Source organism: Melozone crissalis, unplaced genomic scaffold (assembly GCF_028551555.1).
Source record: "Melozone crissalis strain CALT ecotype California unplaced genomic scaffold, PUWL_Pcris_2 ptg000068l_1, whole genome shotgun sequence".
Classification (NCBI taxonomy): domain Eukaryota; kingdom Metazoa; phylum Chordata; class Aves; order Passeriformes; family Passerellidae; genus Melozone; species Melozone crissalis.
Genome location: NW_026535846.1, coordinates 18,147,719 through 18,163,857, shown reverse-complemented (window position 1 = coordinate 18,163,857; position 16,139 = coordinate 18,147,719). Strand labels below are relative to the sequence as shown.

The following is a 16,139-nucleotide window of genomic DNA, read 5'->3' as shown; positions in this document are numbered from 1 at the left end:
CAGCATCACCAGCCCAAGACAGGGGGCAGGAGGAAAGAGGCTCCAGCTCCCACTGAGAGCAACACCCACACTCCTGCTGCTCACGTGTGGCTTTGGAAGGCACCTTCTAAAAGCAAGAAAAGGTGAGAGGATGCAAAGTGACCACCACTCAAGAGGGAGGCCAGGGGAAAATCCAGGCTACCAAAAGGGTTTTGCAATTTAACCTGGAGGTTACATCATGTCTGGCAGCACACATGGGCTGTCTGCAAAAGGGCTTTAGCCTGGCATAAGGTACCACCCCATAGAGCAGATTTTGGAACACAAGCCAAAAATATAGCTGGAACAAAGGACAAAGTCTGCACTTCCCAAAGCAAGACCACAACTTGCTCCAGAAACCATAGAAAGTTACATAAATGAAAAAGCTGATTCATGAGAACAAAAATAAAAGCTTCTCTCATGGATTATAATGCCATTGTAACTGCATTCATTCAATAACCCAAAGCCTAAAAACTTGTTAAATCCCACACCAACAACAGCCAGGTCCAAAGATCCTTGTGCACAGAACAAGTTTTTTCCTAGCAGAACCAAACAGGAAAGTTGACATCACCTCCATGTGCTAAAGTCCTGGGGAATCAGGATTCTCAAGGGAACCAAGAATGCTTAGAGACCAAACTCCCTCTCACTTTTATTTACTCTGACACAGACTGCAAAGAGAATTAAATCCCAGGGGGATTTGGCATTTAGTTCCCTTGGGAAGTTCAGCCAGCAACACCAGCCTGGCCCCTCTGGTTGGCACAGCCCAGCACAGTGAGCAGGTTCCTAAGGGCCACTCTGCCAAGCTGCTGTTGGAGTTCAAGGAATTAGTTAAGAAAAAATAAGAAACATTTTCTCTCTTGCTGCAGCAAGGAGGGTTTGGGTTCAGTGTTGCAGCAAAGTTGTTCAGTGTCACTAATTTAGTGTCAGACAGCACCGCCAGCTCCACCACACCTCGACTACAGTCAAATTCTAACAAGATCCTGAAAGGCCCCAAATAAGTCAGAACTGTCTTGCTGCAACATCCAGGGTCTGTTCAGCTGCTTTTCTCCTGCAGTGGCCAAAAGCAGATTCCTCTACCCATTAGTCAAGTAGGAGGACAAGGAACATTTCCTTATTTATATCTCCCCAGCTCCTGGCACACAGCAGCAGTGCCTAACGAAGCCCTGATGGCTTTTTAATGTGTTTTAGGTCTGCTTTCCATGAAGGCACCTTAAGGATTAACATTATTATCACAGCTTAAGGCAAATTCTGCTTTTAACAAATGATACCCAAGCACTGGGGAGATGAGTGGGGGTGAATCTATCCATCCTTCAGCACCTGCCTGTCAGGGACTATTGTGGTGTCACCAGGATTCTAACTGAGAACATCTTATCAACAACACCTGAAGCCCATGGTTAAAAGTACATTTAATAAACTTCACATTTTGTTGCAGTACATGAAAATGGTTCTGTCAGCTGAAGCCCCACCTCTTTTCCTACTGAAGCATCGAATTCAGAAGTAAATCATTCTCTGGTTTTGGCTGCAAGAAAAAGGTGGTGGGGCACTGAAATGGCTTCCAGGGAATGGTCACAGCCCCAAGGCTGCCAGAGCTCCAGGAGCAATTGGACAACGCTCCCAGGGATTGTTGGGGTGTCTGTGCAGGGCCAGGAGCTGGACTTGATCCTTGTGGGTCCCTTCCAACTCAGGATATTCCATGATTCCATGAAAAGAAGGGTGACACAGGGCACTCTCCTCAACTCTCCTCCTTCCTGGCTGCTCCCCAACACATTTCAGCTGCTCCTTCAGCATCTCCTGGCCTGTCCAGGCTCCTGACTGCACTGGCAGCATCCAGTTGTTTTGCCAAGAGCCCAGCTCAGTCTCACGCCCACCAGAGATGCACAAAGTGCTGGGAGTGCTCTGGGGCTGTGCAGATCAGATGCACCCTCCTTTGGTGAGAGTATCTGTGTTCTCAGCACAGCCAGAAATGACACATCCCTCTGCTCTCTGCTTAGATGCTTCTGTTCATTCTGTAAAAGGCCTACAGAGCGTCACTACTGCCAAGTCAAAGTCATTCACAAGTCAGGATGTGCCAAAGCTCCTCCCCACAGCAATCATGGCCTGCTCAAAGACTGCCTCCCCACACAGACTGTGTGCATCCAGAGACTGACTTGCTGTTTCTCTGGGATTTTTCCTTCCTTTTTTCCTTTTTTTAAAGTTCTGTGAAAAGTGGCAGCAATACCCAATGGGATTATTTGCCTGGATTTCAAAACCAAACAAACCCCACGCAATCAAAACTTCCATTTGCAGGGATTTTAATACAAGATTTTAATATTTAAAACCTCATTCCATCATCAACCAAAAAACAGAGATGTTTGCTCAGGGGCAGACAGTGAGCCTTTTTTACACTGTACTTCCATGCACATGGAACACAAGATGCCAGCAGCTGGGCAAGGGAGAAGTTAAAACCCAAAAGCCCAAGGAAGTTTTGGCAGCACTGGAGCTGGTACCAGCAGAGGCACCAAACCTCCCTGCCTGCTTTTTGTAGACAACCCAAGAGCCTGAACACAATAAAACAGCGAATGCAACTGAAGCTTCCAGCTGCTGAACGCTGGAGGTGTCCCAGGTCTGGAGAGGTGTCAGACTGACACTTGTCCCCTCAGACAAGGAAGGTTTGATCAGCATGGAGGGTGCCTGACTCTGCTCACGCTGGGCTCCAGCCCCAGGGACAGCAGCAGGAGTCTCCCCTGCCTCCACGTGACCTCTGCAAACAGCCCCACCAGGAGCTGTGTTTGATTAGGGATGAACTTTGCTCAGAAAGCAGCCTGAGTCCCTGGGGAGTCTCTGGGCACTGCCTGCAGCAGCTCCAAACTCCACCAGCCTGACCCCTCCAACATCCAGAGCTGCCCATCCTCCTGCAGGGGCTCTGCCCCCAGCCCTGCCCTCATCCAGCCGGGTCTGGGCAGGATTGCCCAGGACAGACGGTCAGGGAAGCACAGCTCCTTACACTCAACCTGCATAGATCAGGGATGTGGAGAGAGGCTTTCTCCACCAGCTCACAGAACATCCTGAGTTTGAAGAGACCCCCAGGGATCCCTGAGTGCAGCTCCTGGCCCTGCACAGGATGTGCCAACAATCCCATGCTGTGCCTGTCCAGGCTGTTCTGGGGCTCTGGGTCCGTGACCATTCCCTGGGGTGCTGTTCTAGGGCCTGACCTCCCTGTGGATGAGGAATCTCTAACATCCAGTGTGACCCTTCCCTGACACAGCTCCAGCCATTCCCGGGGGTCCTGTCCCTGCTCAGAGAGCAGAGGTCAGTGCCAGGCTGTGCCCTGGCTGGGCTCCATGGAGCTCTGGGTTGGGAATCTCCCCCAGCTGCTCTGGGGCCAGCCCAGCTCACAGCTCAGGGGGGATCCTTGTGCCATCACAAGCAAAGGGAAGAGATGAGCCAGGGGAGGCAGGACTGCCTCTCCCAGCAGCAGAAAGGACTGAAAGCAGGGATCAAGCCATGGCCTGGGGTCATTCCTGCTGCAGGCTTTTGCTTCACTCACCAGCAGGAAGGACTTGAAAATGCAAATATTCACATATCAGGATTATTTTTTTTTACTTTTTTTAATGACTACTTTAGTTATCCAGAATAAACATCTTGCAAAATCAAGCTTCCAAACCTAGGCTTTCTCTTACTTTCCTTTAGGTGAGGATGTAAAGAAACATTGATGTATGGCAAACTATAGCTGTAACCACTGCTGACACTGCAGCACCCAGGATTGTCATCATCCAAGGGAAAACACCAGCACTGCAATACTAAATAAATTGACCCTTGGCAATTTTCTAAGTCAGTCTTGTGGCATTTGACTTTTATAAGCCTGAAAACCGCTTGTCTGGTCCAAAACCAACAGAGAGCAAGCTTCCTACTGTGGAATACAGGCTCCATTATCTCAGTTATGCACTGACAAAGCATAAGCAGCAGCAGAATCTGAGCTCTTCATTTATTACACACAGTTGTTTTGTGCAGCAGACGTGGAGCTTGGCAGGCTGAGTTTCCCTGGAAGTCTCCATGGGCCTTGTCATTTAACTCAGGGTTGGGTTAAATAAAAACAAACAGATCATCCCTCCCAAAGCCAATACCAAACCACCAGCTCCTGAACAGCACAGGGCTGAGAGTGGCAGGGATGGGAGCATTCCAGCCCCCAGCCAGCTGTTCTGCTATTCCTGGGGCCTCACCAGCCTCAGCATCTCACTGGACTCTCTTACCTGAGTCACAAAACAGAGAAAGGGGAACTTTTGTTATGTGGAAGGAAAAAAACGTCCCCAAGTCCAAGCTACCTCTGTCACAGACTCCTTGAACAATTTTCTCTTCACCTCAGAGCTGCCTTTCCTGAGTCATCAGGAGTAATTATTTTTTCAAATCACTGCTTATTTACTTTCAGGGATCATTTCTGGCACATTCTACAAATAGTATCAATACACCACAGCCCAGCCCCAGACAGGCTCTGCACACTGTAAAGCAATTTACCACACAGAAAACTGATCTCCAACAACACAGTGAGGCTCAGTATCACAAGATGCAGACAACTCTGTGACACATGACATATTCCTCAATACTCAAACATTTACCACGTGGCTGAGAAAAGCAGGGAAAGGCCCTGAAGGTGCTGCTTGGTCACCTGAGTGCTTGCTCTGCAAGCTTTAAAAAGTCCTGATAGTCTGGACCTCACCCCCACTGTCAGGTTCTGAACCTGGTTTTTTCTGAAAGCCAGAATTATTTCTCCTCCATCTTCAGCTTCATGGAGATCCCAGGACGGGTCTGTGCAACGCTGGCAGCAACCCCACCCTGTAAGCACTGCCAAAACTGCCAGGTCCCACCTCAGTGCCCCCGAGACCTCACCCTCCCCACCAGCCCAGCACTCCAGAATGTTCCAGGGAAGCAGCCTGAGGTAACAGCACACCCAGGGCTGCACTTTGGGGCTTTATTGAAACAGCTGCTCCTGCAATTATTTTTCAGAGCTGTGGATTTCTGCTGGTGATGAGGAGCCCTGCACAGCAGAGGGAAACCAGGTTTGGTTGTGTTTGTGTGAGGAGCTGAGCTCAGGTTAGGGAAGGAGTTAAAAGCACCGAGAGTTCTGCACGAGGCCCCTGTGGTTTACAATAAAAGCAAAGTTTATTTCCTGTATGGTTTAGCACGCAGAGCCGAAATTAACCGACAGGAGTAAAAGTTTACAGCATTAATTGCTGTTTCACTGCCTTTATATTGCCAGGCATTTATTCTTTAAATAAAAGACTACTTTAGGAAGAAATACAACATGGCCTCAGGGATCCAGGTGCCTCTGATGTGTATTACTTTTTATCTTTGAAGAATTCATATACCACAGATTGTAGTTAACAAAGAGTACTTTTGCTGACTGCTGTTCTAAAACTAAACCAAGTAATTCTTTAAGAGAGAACAAAGCTTTTTTCTTCAACTAAAATACCTAAATATCATAATACAAAGGAAGAGAAAAAGCTGTGGATTAAATACAAATTTTCCTCCTCTTTGTAAGAAGAGCCTTGAGATAGAACAGCATCCAAAAAGCCTCCTGGAGAGGAAAGATTCAGCAGAGCACAGCAGAGCACAGCACAGCCTGTATGGGCAGTTTTCTGACCAAGTAATTAATTGCCCTGGGTAACATTTCAAGTGTGAATAATCCTGCAGGCCCCAGATCCTTCTCTAAGTTACTCGGACAAAATATTGTCTAAAAACTGTCTCTAAGTGGGAGAGATAAATTGTTCTCACCAGACCTGGCCACGCTGCAGTTTCCAACACTTTGGGCAGCTGAAACAACACAGGAGTTGCCAAGCTCTGCCTGCCATGGCCAGGAAGGCCAGAGCTGGGGCTGTGCTCTCAGGGCTGCTCAGGAGACACCCTGCAGTGACTCTTTCAGGAATGAACAAATGGAGCATTTCCCAACACAGAGAGGTTGTTCCATCACCAGCTGCTCTCACCCTCTGCACCCCCACAGCCCCCAGGGCAGTGCCACCTTCACCCCAGAGCAGGAGCACTCACCTGGATGCTGCCCATGCCTTGGAGCCACGACCTGGAGCCACTTTGAACTCCCCACTGTCTTTTAGAAGTTTCATAGATCCCTCTTGTCACCATGGTATCTGCTTATTTTTTTTTTTCCTAAACCACAAGCTTCCTTCTGCCTCAGTGCAAGCCAGCATCTGCTTACCCCAATCAGAAACCAAGATAAATACACACAGCATTTTATTTTTTCAAAGTTTAAGTCCCCAGCTGTTTATTTGCTGTAGGATGGAGTTCTCCAGGCCTGGGCAAGCAGCCAAAATGGTTTCATTTCCCTGCTGTTCCTCAGGCTCAGCCCAATGCTGATGGCTGGCAGTGGGAGGTGGTGGCTCCCAGTGCCCTCCAAGCTGCCAGCCTGGGTCCCCAGTCATTCCATGGAAGGTGGAGCTGTGTGTCCAGCAGCTCCTCAGTTCCTCCAGGTGTGAATTCCTGAGGGGAACAGTTCCCAGGTCAGCGTTATGGGTTTCCTTTGATCTTTCCACAGCATGCACAACAGAGCCCAGACCTGTGCAGGTGGAGGGAGGCTCTCACAGGGACCTCCTGGCACACTTTAATGGGATGGAAGGGAACAGAAAATTGGAAAGATTGCTCAGGCACAAAGGTTCCATGGACTGAGCTACCAGAACCAAGGGACTTGTTTGTCTGCATTACAGGGTGGAATTTCCAGTGCTTAATCAGGATTACCGGGGCACTAACAAGGAAATTTGCAAACCTGCTCCTTTATATTTCCATTCACATATATTGTGTTTCTTGCCTGAGGAAATCAAAAACCACCAAACATCTACTAGCCATAAATCAGCTTCACTTGAACTTCATTTCTGTCCATATCCAGTGAAATGTTTTGGGATATATTTTAATTCAGTCATGGAGTTATTCTGCTCCTTTCCTGCTCTGCCAGTTGTTTTGCAGCTGCTGCTCCGGCCAAATACATTTGCAACATGTGCACAGGAATGTCTTGGATAAGCAGCATTAAGTATTTCCTAAGGAATCAAATCTTGTCCTGCTGTAGTCCATGGCAGAATTCCCAGTGATATAAGCACAGCCAGAGGTTGATCCCATGAGGTGAATACAGATGTGCTGTTTAAACCTGCCTGGCAGCAAGTACTCCATAAAAACCTGGGTATATGTGAAAACTGCCTGGATTTTTCCCAGAGGCTTTGTGTTTGCTGTTTCCATCGGGCTCTTCCAGTTGACTTTGATCTGTGCCTAAGGCAGGAGAGGTGTCTGATCACCTGCCCTGAACATGGGCTGAACATGCAGTGTGTCAGCATCTGCACAATGCTGCTGGCCTTGGAATCCCCAAATGCTTTTTTGTATGTAACAAACGCTGAGACACCAACCCAGCATATCCCAAACACACACACGTGTTTCTTTTCCACCAAACATTTTCCTGGACAACATGGTCTTAATTTTTTTAATGCAAACTGTTAACATCATTTTGGGAGCAGAGCCAATTTCATTCAAGAAGAGAAGAAAGCTTTACTGGGTTGGATCCAACACTTGTCTAGCCCAGTCTGATGCTGCACTGGTCCCAGATCCCAGGGAAGAGCACACACCATCAGGCTGAGCACAAAGAGCTGCCCCACATCCAGCTCCCTTCCCAGGCTGCAGGAACTCACAGGTTTGAGTCAGAGGTGTACTAGTAATGTTTAATATCCCTTAGTAGACTTTTCCCCTTAATTTGTCTCACTGCTTCCCAAGCCCATGCACCTTCTGCTGCACACCAGGTCCTCTGGCAGGGAGCTCCTCCCTGAAATCTGTGTTGTCAAACAAAGCATTTCATTGACTCTGAACCTGCCACTTCCACTCGCTCTCCCTGAGTCGTTCCATTAGGGAAAATTATTAATAATCCCTTCCTGTTTGTTCTCCCATGCCAGACATGATGTTATCACATTTCAGACTTTTTCTTTCTCAACTGCAGAATTCACAGAATAATGGAATGGTTTGGGTGGGAAGGAACCTTACAGACCATCAGGTTCTACCCCCTGCCATGGGCAGGGACACCTCCCACTGTCCCAGGCTGCTCCAAGCCCTGTCCAGCCTGGCATTGAACACTTCCAGGCATGGACATGAGGCCACAGCTTCCACCTTATCATCCACAAACTCTGCCTTATTTGGTTGTTCCTCCTGCAGTGGAGAAACACCCTACTTCTCTTTTCTCACCTTCCTATATCATTTAACGACAACAGTTCCAGTCTACTAAAGACAGACTCACCACACATTTATACAGTGACTTTTTTTCTTTTGCCCTTTCCCATCCTAAACATTCCTGACATTCTGTTTGCTTTTCATGGCCATGAATATGGTATTTTTGTAGAATTACCTAGGATGGCTCCAAGACCTGTCTGCTAAACAGTATTTTAGCAGAGTTTAAACCTCATTCTTGCACAGGACAACCATTGTTGCTTCCTAGTTTTCCAGCTGGGACACAATAGCAGGCTGTTCTTGCAGTGTTTGCTTAGAGACCAGCACCGATCTCTGTGGGAATCTTCTGGTAATTTCTGCAAAAGACTGAAAAAAAGAAGATTTTGAACCTGGCTAAAGCTTGTCCAAAACTTTCCAGAAATCCAGGGATTCAATGCTCTGGATGCCCTCCCTGCTATGCTGCAGGCAGCTCAGGTGTGAGGCACAGCTTTCCCCTCTGACCCTGCACTGATTCTCCTCCCTGCTCTGTCTCTGTCCACGCATTTGCTGGGAGAGAGCCCAGTGAACAATAACTCCCATTTGTGCAGCACTGGAAGATGCTCACAGCTCCCACATCTCCCTGAGATCCTTTTTCAAACCACAGCTGCCTCTGGCTCCTCTCCTCACTCCAACTCTCCAGCAATCAAACACAGGTAGTAGTTAAAATTTTACACTCGAGTGCCTTTAGAATTTCTAGAGAGGCTGATTCATGCACGGAAACAGCCCCAGAAAAACTGAACTTCAGATCATTAATTAAAGAAATAAATCACCACATCCACATCTCACAGGGGAAACCATGGCCAGGAAGGAGCTGTAGGTCAGGATGTGAAAACAACTTCAGCTGTATCCTGAGAGCACAAACCTCAGTCAGGCCAGTTGGATGCTGACCTTTCACATTTTTTCCTGGTGCTTTAAAGCTCAGTCTCACCCTGCTGCCTTTTCAGTGTTAGGAAATGGCCTTAACATTGAGCTGGAGGTGCTGTCCCAGGAAGGACAAGCTCCTGGATGGAGGCTTTTATTCTGGGACAAACAACAGCAGATAAGAATTACAATCAAAGCTCTTTCAGGCTCGATTAAATATCTGACCAACAAAAGCATTTAAATTTAATCATAAACTGAAAGTCTCCCCTGTGTAGGGCCAGGGTTAAACAAATGGCATTAACACCAAATGTTCATGTTTGAGTAGAAACATTCCTGAACAGCAGAATGTTGATATAAAATGTGGATTTGGTTCAGGTTTCCAGCTCTCCAGTCAGAGCCAAGAACTGAGATTGGTGCTTCCAAGGCTGGGGAGCACAAGGAACAGGGAGAGCTCCCTTTGGCTATGGCAATGATGCATCCTTAGCTCTTGTTTTCCTCTTAGAGGGGAATATTTCAATTCTGTTTTGACCTTGAACAGCTGAATTCTGTCAATGTTGGTGTAGTTCCCTTTGTCTCCCCTCTCCCCAATTCCTCCTTTCCTGGAAGGAGACAGAATAACCTTGCAGAGACACAAGTCTTGGCACCCTCTGCTCATTAACACAGATGCCAATTCACTGACTTCTACAGGAATTTTGTGAGAGTAACTTTAATGCCCCAGGACAAGGAAAGTTCCGTGATCAGCTCTATAAATATTTCTTTAAAACCCACAAGTGCTTAGCCCTGCCATGATGCTGTGTGCATCCTGTCTCAGAACGTGCTGCAGTTCAGGGTTAGAGGGAAAGCCAGCACAGGCTGACAGCATCCAGCCTCTCCCCAAAATCTGCCTCTTCTCCCCAAGCACAGACATAATCCTGATGCACCCCCTCAGAATAAACACTGTCCTACCCGCATATACAACCTAGAAAAATTCTCAGCAAAAAGCCTTTCCTGGCTTTAACTGTGAAGTACAATTTTCCATCATTCTCCTGCTGTCAGAAACTGGTTTTAGTTAAGCACAGTAGAATGTTTTTTATTTTGATATATTAAAACTACTGCAACAACTGCAGCCAGCTTAATCTCTGGCTCCATTAAAAATTTGAATGCAATATTTTAAGCAAAATATTTGACTTATCTCGAGTTTGGAACAATGACTGTACAGAAAACAATCCAGGAAGCAGATGGAACACATCCGAGCTTGAGCCGCGTTATGGATTTTGTCTTCCATCCCAAGAGCTCTAACTCAGAACAACTCCTTCCATTTTATTGAGAGAAACTCTGCTTGGTGAACACTGAGTATCCAAAAAAGTCCTTCACACATATAATGTTTCCACAAAAGAGGGGTTTAAAATCAACATCTAGCTTAACAAGTCAGTTTTCACCCATGGCATATAAAGTGCATGAACTGAGTATCATGAAACCACACATACACCGTGAGATTGTTTTTTAACTACAGATGCAGCTTATTTCCCCATAATACATGAATTTACCTCAACTTGCATCACAGTACCAGACTGTTTACCAGAGATTTGTATCAGAGTTTTCTTCCCACAGCCGCTGCCCTGCCAGGCAGACCAAGAAGTTCCCGAGCTGCTCTGCCCGTCTGTGCCACCGCTCGGGGCCTCTGCAGCACAAACGCGACCGCGACATCCGGGCGGGGACAGCACGGGAGCCCCGGCAGGGGCAGCGCCACAAGGGACACTTGTGATCCACGCTGATAAGGCTGCGTGCACAGAGCCACCCTGCTGTGGCTGCATTTCCCTCAGAGCCACCTCCTGCCACAGCAAAGCCCTTGGACTCCATGAGCTCTGAGGCCTTTCCCAACCTGAACGGTTCTCTGACTCCATGAAAGCTCAGAGCAGCCAAACCACACAAACTCAAACACAGACTGGGCCCATTCTCTGTAAGGGTGGCTTTATTTGTATTTATTGTGACCATCTGAGAGAATAGGCCCTTGGGGGATTTAAATGCAAAATATAATTTTTTATACAATCTCCATCTCTCCATGTTTTACCTCCCTGGGATTCAAACTTCAGAAGGATGAAGCAGCCTCACCAGCCCTCCCAAAGCACTGAGCTGTTGAACAGGGACAAGAGCTGGTGTTACACATGCTCTCATCATTTCCAACAGCTCTCCTCCCCTGGAATGCTCCAGGAAGCCCTTGGCACTGGTTATAAGTCTCCAGTAGCACCAGCAAGTTCTCTGGTGTCTTACTGGGAAAAGAGAAGAGTAATTGCAAGCAAATGTCCTCCAGACCATGGACCACTTTCATCTTCACTTCCTGGGAGAAGACCTAGAACCTTTCCCAAGCAAGAAGACAATACAAGAAAAATACAAACTCCCCCGGATGCTTAACTTTGTGAATGAAAAAGAAATTATAATTTCCTTTCCTCTCTAAAACCATCCATAAACAGCAGCAGGTCTGTGGCACACAGGACTCTGACTCTGGATATCATCTCTTCTTTCTGTTGTGTCTGCAGTCGCAGTAGGAGGCAAGGAAAGAAAACCACTCACCCTGCCATCAAAACAAGGGAGGAGAGCAGAGCTGGGAGAGATGGAAATGTGGCTGTAGATCACACAGATGAAGCAATTGGCTCCACAGAGCATCTGGACACCAGACATTTGATGTGGCAGTTTTCACAGCCCACAGCACTGGCAGTGGCACAGGGCAGAGCTCAGCCCAGCACATCCAGGGCTGGCACTTCAGTGCCACAGCCACAGCCTCCAGTGTCAGCCACCCCCTGGAACTGCAGGGTGGTGCTGGATGAACAAACACTCTCAAAGTCCATACTCAAGACCTGTACAGTTGTTGGCAACAAATGCACCCTTGTGAGACCAAGAAGAATTTAAGCAGCTGGCTCCCTTCCACATGAGATCAATAAAATGGGCAATGCAGCTGCCTCCAGGAAGAAAGGGATTCTGGTGCTGGGCAATCTCTTGCCCCAAAATCAACAAAATACCAAAATCTTGTGGAGAAAGTCACACACTGGATTTGTGCCATTCAGCATTTTCCCTCCTGATATCCTTTTCTACCAAAAGCAAGAGTTTAATGACTCTTAGGGCCCTCTCCCTTTCAACCCTGAAGGACTGGAATGGGAGGTTGCAGTGAGACCCCTCTGACAGCAGCACACTCCCTGTTCCTGCAATGCTCCCACACTTCTGAATGCAGCATTTGTGTCTCATTTCTGTCTGCAGCCTCCAGCACTGTCCCAGGCTGAGGAACACTGCTCACTCCCCCTGTGTGCCATGCAGGAAGGCTCCTGACAGCAGCTCCAGGCTCTCCATGACACTCCATTCCCATGTGGGTGTCCTCACCTCATCTTCATCATCACCATTCCCGTGCATCCCTGCCCAGCCCAGGTCAGCACAGCATCCACGGTGAGGAAGATTAAATACACAGGGCCTCTTCCCAAGCAAGACTTTCAAACACTGCAGGAAACTGGTGCTGGAACTATCACAATATGGAGTGAAATTCAAGTAGGAGGCCAGACAAGATGTCAGTCATCATCTTTCCAGAAATCCCTTGAAACACACTCATAAAATGTCTTTGCTTAGACAGGAGCTTCACACAGTGGTTTTTTCCTCACAGATACATCATACTGAATATAAACATTGTAGAGAACAGTGCCTTGGGGAAACATTTTATACACTGTGATGTGGCAAATTATACCTTATAGCAAAGCAGGACTTTGCCAATAATAGACCACAAAATTTGGGCACCCTCCAAGACTCACAGCCCCAGGGCATGAGGTGTGAAGCAACCTCAACCCTTTTCCGTTCAGTGGGAGACACTTCCAGTTTCACAAAAGCTTCTCCAGCTTACAGAAATGGGGAAGGAAGGAGGAGATTTGATACTTATTTCTGGTTTGCTTCTACTCAAGCAAATTAGCCTTTTAAAACCCAAAATAACACAGTGCTGAGTGTCACTACAGTACAAAGACGACTTAGCAGGAGTGAGAGCCCTTCCCAGGCTGATGTTACCCAGTTCAGTCACTTTGTTGCAAACAGCCTTGTCTCTGTTCCATCTCTCTGTAGCAATCTTCTCTGATGTGGATTTTCCATTCCTGGAGTGGGTTATTTCAAATTCAGCACCCAGAAAGGCTTCTCTGCTCCTCCATGCAAAGCCTGTCTCACCAAGACTTTTAAGAGCCACAGAAACAACCCATTCCCATTCCCTCCAAAGAGGTGCCTCTCTGTCTTACTTTAGGTTGAAACATCGATTAAAATTCTTATACTGGAAAGAAAACATCACCCAGTGAGGTGCTGGGCTGGTCCTGCCAACAGAAACACCCTCAGTGTACGCAGGAATCTAAGAATGTGCAAGTCTTGCTCATTACCACAAGATCCCTTGAGCTGCTCCAGCTTTAGACACAGGCATGAGTGTATGTGCATGTGTGTGTATATATATATAAATGTACACGTCACAAAACTGGCAATCATGTGCACATTGCACTCGAATTCCCCAAAAAACAGATTACACCAACGCTACATTCAAAATTCCACAGGCAGGGATGCACAAAGGAGCCTGAAAGGCAGCACTTAGTCAGACTGGAGCTTTGTAATGTGTACAACCCACACAAGGACCAGGCAGCACTGTAGAAAACACAAAGCTAATAATGAAAAACTTAACTTAAAACCATAAAAACACAATTGGGATTGAGAGCTATGCTTGCACCCCTGGAGCTCAGTATCACCAGACAGACAGAAATCAATAGGTGCCATGAAGAGGGCGCTGATAAAAATCTATAGCAACTGAAGCAGTCAACTTGAAACCTATTAACAGCTGCATTAGAAAGAAAGGATTACTTTTCCAATCTGCTGCTTTCCTTACAGATGATCATTCTGTAGAACCCAGCAGAAATCCCTTTGGATCCCTTTTATGAATGAACTACTCAGGATTTCAAGACCCTCCTCGGTCAGCATGAAATAAATCCTCTGCTTTTCACCACCAGCACCAGCACTGTCAGCACTGGCATCAAGTTTACTAAAAATGACCCAGGAAGGGAGGGACAGCAGGGACACCTGAGGCACAGGCTCCTGTGCCATCTGCAGCCCGTCACCCCAAGCTTACCAACTGCTATTTGAAGCCCACAGACCAGTGGCTGCACTCAAGCAAAGAAGGAGAATGCAGTGAGGGCTTGTTTTTATCTTCTGTACATCACTGTCCTCCCAAAGTTTAGGGACCTGAAGCACGAACAGTGACAGGAAAAGGTCATCAAACAGCCACAGCTCAGACTCTTTATCTCCTCGCAGTAAAAGTCACTGATCATTAACTGCAATAGCTGGCATTTTCTGAGTCCCTGGCATTTTGTAGTTCTCCAGCACATCCATACCAAGTGCAACCAAATCCATCAGATTTCAGTCTTGGAGCATCTCCCACACAGATCAAAGAGAAACCAGATGATCCTGAAGACATAGAGCTACACCTGAATCTAGGCACAAATCCCGCTATTTCTGTGTATCTATTTTCCCTTTGAAAAACACAGTCCGAGCTCTGCCTGGAACACACTGTGGCCACGAAAAGCGAAATCCAGTATTCCCAACAGGGCAAGAACCAGAGGCTACTGGGACAGCGGCCACAAACGCCTGCCACAATCAACGAGGAATAAACTCATGAAAACCAAACGACGGACGACACATTCAGAATTGAACTTCAAGAACAACAAAAAAACCCCCAAATAGTGGTGGCTCTGCGTTCCCAGCACAGGGCGAGGGGTGCGGGATCACCGAGGAAACGCCGCTTTCCGTCGGCGGCAGCCGCAGCACCGCCCGCACAGCGCCGGGCGCCGTGAGGGGACCGCGGTTGCCCCGGCCTCTCCCCACCCCGCCCGGCCGCCCCCCGCGTCCCCCGCCCGGCACAAGTTTCCCCCGGGGGCCGCTTACCGCCGTGGAGCCGGAGGAAGAGGCGATGTAGACCTTGATGACCATGCTGGGAGCGGCGGGATGCGGAGCCGGGCGGGCGGTGGGTGTGTGAGGGCGGCTCGGGCGCGGGCTGGGGCTCAGGCGGGAGGGCGGGCGCGGGGAGGCGGCGGGAGCGCTCGCCCCGCCTCGCTCCGCAGCAGCCACAGCCCGAGCCCGGAAGGGCGGAAAATGGTTTTTTAAAAATTAATTAAATAATTAAATAGTAAAAAAGGAAAGGAAAAAAAAAAAAAAAGAAGAAGAAGAAAGAAAGGGGAGAGGAGGAGCGTTCTCGACGAGCTGCGCGAGACGTGCGGGGGAGGTGGGGCGGGGAAGCCATGGCGCCGCGGCCGCGCTGTGGGGACGCGGGGGCTCGGGCGGGGCGGCCGCGTCAGGGCGGGGGTGACAGCGGCGGGGGGAACCGGGGAACACCGGGGCGGGAGACAGAGACAGGAGGGAGCCAAGCGTGCGGGGTCGCCATGGTAGCGGCTGGTTCCCCTCAGTGCTGGCTCCCCTCAGCACCATGTCCCCTCATGGCGGCTTCCCTCACGGTCGGGTCCCCTCATGGCCGCTCCCCTCACGGCCGGGTCCCCGGGACCGCTGGTCCCGTGCTGGGCTCCATCGTTACCGGCTGCCCTCCAGCTGCCATGGCCATGCCCCGCTCCCGTGCGAGCGCAGCGGCGGCACCGCCAGCCCCTGCCTTGGCCGCTCACCCCGGTCTGGGGCACAAGAACTCGGGGGTGGGTGGCTGTTTCTGGGAAATGGTGTTTAGAATTAAGAATTTCCCTTTAAAATCTATTCCAGCGTGCCCAGGTGATGTGCCAGCCCATGCCAAAGGACAGGTGGCGTCCAGTGGAGTTCTTAACGTTCCTGTGGTTATTGTAAAGTATCGCCCACACACAAAAAACCCCATCAAATCCCCCACATTTTTAATGGCTATAGTCATGGTGACATGTTATTGAAGGAAATTTATATCCAGCACCTGTCTCCCACTTGCCTCTGGTACTCCAACTATTACCTCATATATATTTTATTATCTGTTCCGATAGCAGGTTCACAACAAATGGAAAATATGTACAGTGATAAGCACAGGAAGCTGCAATTTTACA

The 16,139-nt window shown here is 48.4% G+C and overlaps 1 protein-coding gene across 1 annotated transcript in view; it reads right to left on the bottom strand.

The window, feature by feature from the left end:
* Positions 1-15,163, bottom strand: part of SH3BGRL (SH3 domain binding glutamate rich protein like) — a 29,745-nt gene extending 14,582 nt beyond the window's left edge. The window contains exon 1 of the mRNA XM_054289804.1: positions 15,016-15,163. Within this exon, the coding sequence (XP_054145779.1) occupies positions 15,016-15,060 (45 nt within the window). The 5' untranslated portion in view covers positions 15,061-15,163. The remainder of the gene's footprint in view (positions 1-15,015) is intronic.
* Between the last annotated feature and the right edge of the window lie 976 nt (positions 15,164-16,139).